Source organism: Atractosteus spatula, chromosome 1, assembly GCF_055471065.1.
Source record: "Atractosteus spatula isolate fAtrSpa1 chromosome 1, fAtrSpa1.hap1, whole genome shotgun sequence".
NCBI classification, from domain to species: domain Eukaryota; kingdom Metazoa; phylum Chordata; class Actinopteri; order Semionotiformes; family Lepisosteidae; genus Atractosteus; species Atractosteus spatula.
This window is the reverse complement of record NC_142706.1, coordinates 75,289,872-75,297,416: the sequence shown is the minus strand read 5'-3', so window position 1 is coordinate 75,297,416 and position 7,545 is coordinate 75,289,872. Positions and strand designations below refer to the sequence as shown.

General features: G+C 42.6%; 1 protein-coding gene across 1 annotated transcript in view; it reads left to right on the top strand.

Moving 5' to 3' along the window:
- The first annotated feature begins 365 nt into the window (after positions 1 to 365).
- Positions 366 to 7,545, top strand: part of LOC148842019 (putative carboxypeptidase X1) — a 30,941-nt gene continuing 23,761 nt past the window's right edge. The window contains exon 1 of the mRNA XM_088921601.1: positions 366 to 828. Within this exon, the coding sequence (XP_088777727.1) occupies positions 405 to 828 (424 nt within the window). The 5' untranslated portion in view covers positions 366 to 404. The remainder of the gene's footprint in view (positions 829 to 7,545) is intronic.

Here is a 7,545-nt window from a genome sequence, read left to right as displayed (position 1 = left end):
GTGTAGCTTACACTATGCAAACTGTATGCTTAGTATGAGCTAACCTCTTTTCCAAATCCCATCGGTCGTTCATGGCTCTCGCAAATCCCTACGGCAAGAACTGTTGTATTTCAGAAGTTGGGTCCCTGTCCTGTAGGCTGTGGTTCTGAGAGCAGGGCTAGAGCTGTTCTGTAAAGAAGCTTGAAAACATTATTTCCCATTCCACAGCGTCCCTAGTGCAGAAGCGCACAGTGCGTTACGGAACATTTTTAACGTTGCCTCTATTCTAGTTAATATGGTAATAGATACGTATGGAATTCCTTGGCATAACTTTGGTATGCCTCTTTTTTGACTGTTTTACGGGGGACATCCCTGGAGCTTCGTCCAAACTGGAGAAACTTTTTTGGGTGAGCTGACTTTGAAAGATGGTGTGCAAGAGCGAAGGTATGGCTGTGATAGCGCTCACCCTGGGTTTGATTTTGTCCCTCAGCGCACGGACAGCTGAAAGCTTTCCTCTCTTTAAGCGTGCCTTTGTTAGCAGTATCGACAGTGAAGTAACATCTATTGATAACGCGGCGAGCCCGAGCTATGAAAGCACTCAATCAGGACCCCATGTCAATAAAACAGACCGCGCAAAAGAAGCGGCACCGACAGCTCAGGCTCCAGCATTTAAATCTATGCAAAATAACACTGAGTTTGGAGAAGTACTAAGGACAACTGCGGCGACTCCTAACAATACTACGGTTATCGGCTTCCACACTGAAGATCTTGATGAAAACATCGCAAAGGAAGTTGAAACAAAGGTTGGGGACGACGAGGACGAAGAGGCAAAAAAACTGAAAGCATTAGGTGGGCAGTTTTTACATTTTTCACTTAAGTGTTGCAATTGTCATTTCTGCTGGCGCGCAAATTCTGCCTGTTATTTCTCTCCACAACCACAGTGTTTGCACGCATTTGTGATTCAGTATATTAGGATGTCGTGCACGATCTCTGAGAGGTTTTGTTCCCACACGCGTTCACTCTGATGCCCAGTGTCGGTTCAGTTTGTGTGGGGCTGCTGGCTCTAGGATCGCCGCTTCCACAGGCTGTCTGATGTATGGAAAACAATGCCTCTGGAGAGCCGCGCGCACTTCGCCTGCTCCAGCTCGCGCGTTTCCCGTGCTTGGCCTCGCGCCTCGTACCTACTACTGCATGTAGATGTGTAACTCACAATTAAAGCTGCAGATTTTGAGCAGCTGTGGTTTAAGATCAGTAAAAACTTTGCAGAGATTTTTTTTCCCCAACCTGCAGAAATTCTAACCACATTTGTCGTGATATCATAATTGAAATTAATAACATAATTAATGCTTTGTTCTCTTGGTCACTACATGAACGCAAGTGCCTTTCTGGTATTTCCAACCGATAACTACAGTATGTTGGCGGCTTGTATGTAAATATTGAAAAAGTAATTTGATTAAAGATAGCTAAAGTTAATGTCGCAAACGACGCTATTATCTTTTGAGCCGTTTTGCTCTTAAAAGGATTGTATGACACAGGGGTGTGGTAGTTAACACTTTCACCTCACAGCGCAAGCGCCAGGGGGCGCATGTCTGTGCGGATTTGCTGCCGTTTTCTCTGATTTCCTCCGAAAGGCACGAACGTTGGTGTAGAATTGGAAGGATTGACCGGAGGCGCAAGTTTTTCCACGTGATTTCAACACAAGAAGTAAATCATTTCTCGCTATCATTGAAGGCTTCGTTAAAAGCATGTTAAGGATAATCAATTTCCCTACGGGATTAATAAAGTATTATCTCTCTCTCTCTCTAATGCACCTCTGTTTTCGGCGTCTTCCATGTCCAGTGAAACAGCATCTCCTAGAACAAGGGGCGCCTAAGTCTGTTTAGGTTTTCTTAGCAATACGTGTTTTGCACAGCACATCCACACAATATTTTGCTAGAAAAGTGGTTTGTTCATCAGAAACCTCTCTGTCACGTGACAAAATCCCTCAAAAAAGAGGAGATTTCGCGTTTATCTAAAACTTTATTAAGACCCAATCTTTTGCATCATAATTTTTGCAAGAAAGGTGTGTTCCAGCGCACTGGTGTTCAGTGTGAAGTGGGACCTGTTTCCCTGGCTCTCTCCTGGAAGACCATGACGGTGGTCTTGACCAGACTGACTGGCTCCAGCGGTGCCAGGCTTTGCTCTAATTTCTCAGACTTCTTATGAGACCCTTTGCCTCTCTGCACTGACCTCCAGAAAAATCAGAAAAATTCCTCCTTGTCAAACACACATTTCCGGATCCGGAATTCTCCAGGACTGCAGTCTTTTTCCTGCCATCTGCCTTTCAGAAGGTCAGCAGCAGGGCATGAAAATGAGCTGTGGGACAGGCACGTCTCCTGTGCTGCAGGGGTATTGCTTTAGTCCTAGTCTTCCTGATCACTGTCACGCCGCCTGCATGTGTTGAATGAGGTTCCGGATCCGGACAGCATCATCAGTGCTGAAGTCTCTGGGCCGGGTGGGTGAGAGGTGCAGTCCTGAGTCACCCAGGTGGGACGCTCAAACACGGAGCCCCTCCGGAGCCTCAGCTGCTGCTGGATGTGTTCCGGGCGCCCTGATCGGAATCAGCTGGCAAGCGCAGGACCTGAGCTGGGAGTGTGAGGATCACAGGATGCTTCAGCTGGATTAGTCTAGAGCTGGCTGTCCGTATGGTATTCCACCCCGTATGGGCAAAGCTGTTTATACTGTGCCTTTCTCAGGTGTTTGTTATTCATCACTTGTGGTAAAATGTTTATTGATTGGAAGAAAGGGATTTGATGGATCTGAAAAATGCAGAAAGCATTGAATTCCCCTCTGTAGGCAATCATAATGGACGTCATGGACAACAAGAAATCCTCAATATGAAGGTTCCTTAGGGCCTTTATTTAACCATTAAATATTAAACATCATCCTGGCTGAGGGCTGGACTGAAACATGACACTTGCTTTCTTACTGACAAATGAGCTGAAGTTGTTAGTTGTCCTTAGTGGACACAAGGTAAACATTCAGATGAAGCCATTTATCAGTGAATGTTTTTTTGGGGTTCATTTTATGAGTACACTTGTAATGGAAAGAGCGAGCAAAAGATCATGAACTGAGAGCTCTTGGGGTAACACAAGGAGGTGGAACTGTGAGTTCAGCTGGGCTGCACTGTGCTGAATATACTGTAAACAAGGCTCTGAAGAATGAAATAGCACTCTTCCAGTAAACCAAGCTGCTTGTAGTATTAATTGCCATTGCGTTCAGAGCTGCACTTTAAAGTCGTTCTCACAGAAGAGCTGAGCTGGATCTCCTTCTTTACCAGCATTTTCCTACTCCCACAGCCTGGACGTGCACTTCAAGAGCTGGTGTTGAAGCTGAAATCCTGGCTTCTTTCCAGAAACAGCTGGATGAGATTGTTGGATCAATTAACTGCTAAATATCAAATAAGCTAAGCAGGCCAAATTGTCTCCTCCTGATTGTAACTTTTCTGATGTTCTTATGAGGTCTGTTCAAGTTGTGAAGTGGCTGAAGTCCAGGTCCATTCTAACCAAGTCTTTGGTTTCATGAGATTTAAATTTATTCTGATTTCGCTGTTTGTGTTTCTTGGCTCTCTGCAGGTCATTTCATACAGTGGCCCTTTTATCTGAAGGAATGTCTTTCCTGTCGGGATTTGTTTTCCTTTATAATAAAATAGCTTTTATAAGAAAATAGCTCATCTTTTCTGAGAAGCGGGTTTTACCTCTGTAGGCAGTTTAACCCGGAGAACAGCCCGGAGCGTTAAGGTAGGAACACAGAGGAAACGGGAACGCAAGAATTCTGAAACCCAGCCCAAGGAACCCAAGAGCCAAAAAGCAAGCTTGCCGAACAAACATCAGAGGTGTATGTATGCAACACAGTGGTGATGTGTACAGTATGAGGACTTAATGAGAATGCGGTGTACAGTGGGTGCCTTCATTAAGTATATCATACTGTACATCATGGTTACAGTATATTTAAAAACGTATCGTTTTTTCTTTTGATCTCAATACTATGGTCTCTGCCTTCACTTCTGATTGTTCAGTCCTATTGTGTTTATTAAAGTCCAATTCAAAGAGCCTGCAGGTCCTGACTGATGAATCACAGCTTTGTCAAGGCAGTAACAATTAGCAAAACCTTTCCAGACATTCACAACAAAAACATCTTGTCTGTGTCTCAGACCGTTTTTCTGTCTGTTTACTTGTGGTTCAGTCTCTTTAGAATGATGAATAAGAAAGATCATGAAGGAATAAATGCAGGTGAAAAATGCAGGAAGAAAGATGCATGATTCATCAGTGATAATTTAACCCCTATACAAGGAAATGCAGTCTGTGCTGGAGACAAAACAAGTTTTTTACAGATAAGAACCTGAGTTTCTTGGTTGCTGTATTTTGCTCAAGTAGCAGTTCATCCCACATTTGAACTGCTCTGAATGTGCTTTTTTCAAATGCTATAATACTCGAGTCATGGGACGCTATTGAGTATAGAACAGAGAAGAATTTGCTGAGACAAATCCCCGTGCAATTTGAGGGAACTGTGCGATCCGAACACAGGCACCACCACCTGTTAAATAATGGATGTGTGAGTGTGGCCCTCAGGTCTGTCATTGTGCAGTGTGTCAGTATGTTGCATTTCAGTGAAGCCCTTGAGATTCTGCGGTCCCTCTCCTGGCACAGGCATAGTTCTCTGTTGCTGCAAGGGATCACTGGCTGAGCAGCTGAGACTTAGATCCCCAGCGGGACCCACAGTCCAGAGGCAGGATGAGGAAATTGGGGACTGGGGGGTTAGTGGGGGGGTCAGAGCAGAGAGACAGAGAGAGAGGAGGAGCCGGGTGAATAATTTCCAAGTCAGCAGGAGCCTCAGGCCACAGCTGCAGAGGCATTTGAAGTTTGTTTTGTGGTCGTAGCTTAAGCCCAGTTATTTAACCAGTTGTTCACAGTTTCAACATCTTAGTATTTAAAAGCTCACATTAGTTTTGTTCCAGATAACGGTTGTTTTTTTTAATGTATTGTTCTGTCCCTCAGGGGCAGTAGGATCTTCAGAATTGTTTTTGACTACATGGTTATATTATTGAATTATGTGCTAAATTAGAGCATTAATATTAGGTCAATAATTTTCTTTACTGTAGCATTTTTCTAATTTTGCCGTTGCAGATGTAATCTTCTCCCACCATTTTTTTGCTACATTGTTATCTCCTGAAGTGTCAGTTAAGGAGGGATTCCACGTGTCAAAAACAAAACTGCAGCTCGTATCCCGACAGGGAACAGCTGTGCAAAACAAGCTCTGTGGGACACAGCCTTCATTTTGTGAACAAAGCTCTGTAAATATTATATTGGAGGAAACATCTGTCTCAAAGAGTTTCACAGTAAGATATAGTTGAGTTTAAGATAAAGGCATGAAGTTTTCAGTGAACAGATTGTTCTGTTATAAATCGGTTGCATTCACTTTAGTGTAATAAATGTAAAACACTCAAATGAAAACCACAATAGACTCTCAGAATACTAAGTAAGGTTCTGTTGGTATTTGTGGACTTAGGCTTGTTTCAAGCCAGAAAAATAATACTTTTTTTCCTGGGGTATATTATGTGGTTTTAATTTTTCCTTTGAAAACAGAATATTTGTTTTCAGATTCTGTTTTGACTGTAAAATGAGTTACCAAAGGACCACAACATTTTGGACCTATGTGCCAGAGATCAAGCTTTCTAGTTTGTCCCTTTAGTTGCGAATAGCCTGGAGTTAATTAACATTGTGGAGTGAGACTGCATTACTTTAGTCAACGAAATTCAGCTGTTCTCGCAGCACTGTCTCCCTGCTGTCTCTGAATTTGGAATTGACAGTGTCCAATACAAATGACCACTGCAGCCCCATGCTGGCCTCCTTCTTGACCTTAACCTACATAAATGCTGTACAGCTCTCCTTACAAGAGTCCGTCATTTTTCCCGCCTGACGTTCAACAATGGGAATCCTGTGGGATTTGCCCCACACTGTTTCCTCGGAGAGCTTTCACACACTAAATTCACATTATTATGACATTCAGGCTCCATGAAGAAATTACCGTATTTCTCAAGTTAACACTTTTAAGGTTGAGAAGATGCGCCTTTTTACAAGCACGTGTTAGTGTTCCCTTTTTGCTAGTATGTTTAACAGTGGCTCTGAAGTGCTTTTGTACTATTAATTAAAAGCAATGCAAGATTGTTAGTGTGCATAATAATGAAGCATGTAGTGTCACCACTTTGATAATATAATTGTCTGGAACTTACTGGCGCACCGTTTTATAGTTGATGTTAGATGTCATTGGCTGAGTTTTTTTTTTTATGAAAATGCTCTATGAAATTAGAAAAAGTATTCTTGAAAACAGAATTCCAGATTCACTCTCTTAGGTTTATTGAATGATTCTACAGTACCTTAGGTTTCGGAACTGGAGTACTAGAAAAACAAGATCATGTGTGGTACCCAGGGCATCAGCTTTGTGTATACGTAGAGCTCAATGTACTTCTTTCACCTGAAGGCTGCTCTGAAACTCTGCCTTGTCCTGATGATGTAGGTGTGCATTAGAAGAAACCTGCCTCTTCTGTCAATAAATGTATTTTTATGATTAGTGTTATCTTTTATTGTTGTGCAGTGCAGCTGACGTATAACCCTGATTAACTGGATGTGTATTCTGAAGAGTTTCCTGTGGCATGATGGCAGTGAAACAGATCTCGTTGTTTCGCCTTAACCTGCAAGAGGGCGCTGATACCCTCTAATTCGGGGAATTGCTTCCCGAAATTCCACGTGAGGAATTATAAAGAGCAGGTCCTTGTGGAATGTTAGTCGTCTTCTCTAGCAGAATCTTTCAGAACAGCTCAGGAAAACGGCTACAATCGACTTTCGGACTTGAGTGGGACCAGCCGGACAAGAGCTGCTCTCCTTATAAAGTTACAGACGAAGGGACTACACTGCCCTGGCGCAGTTGACCATCCCAGTAATGAACGTTGCTAGTGATACCAGTGGAGAAAAATAACATCCTTTCAGAATTCCTGACATCTGTCCCTTTTCATGTTGAAAGATGTTTGTAGCCATCAGTCTGTCATTTGTTTGTTATGTATCTTTAGATGTTAAATGTCAGTTTGTTGCTGCCTTTCAGATAAAGACAAATTGTGCTGTAGGTTGTGCAAAAAACAATATGCCTGCCTGTGTACAGCACACTAGGTGTGTAGTGCTGCATACTATTGTTTTGGATGTATTTGAATTTGAATTTGGATGTATTTAAGTTTTTTGTTTGGTTCATGAATTAATTTAATTGCCATATGGTACTTATAATTTGGGGATGTTTTCTAACGAGACTGTTATTTAGATCGATTAGATAATCCATAATGTTTTAATTAGTGGAATCGAAGTGTCCATTGCACCTCTGAAGGCTCAGGGCTGTGTCGCCACATTACGAAAATAACCGTGATTTGAATCCTTGTGAAGAGCACCCAGCTCATTGTGACTTTGGCTGTGTGTTAACAGTGTTCTTGAAGAACGGCAGGTCCGGCAGGTGACTGTGCTACTGGGTGGATGCCTTTATAAT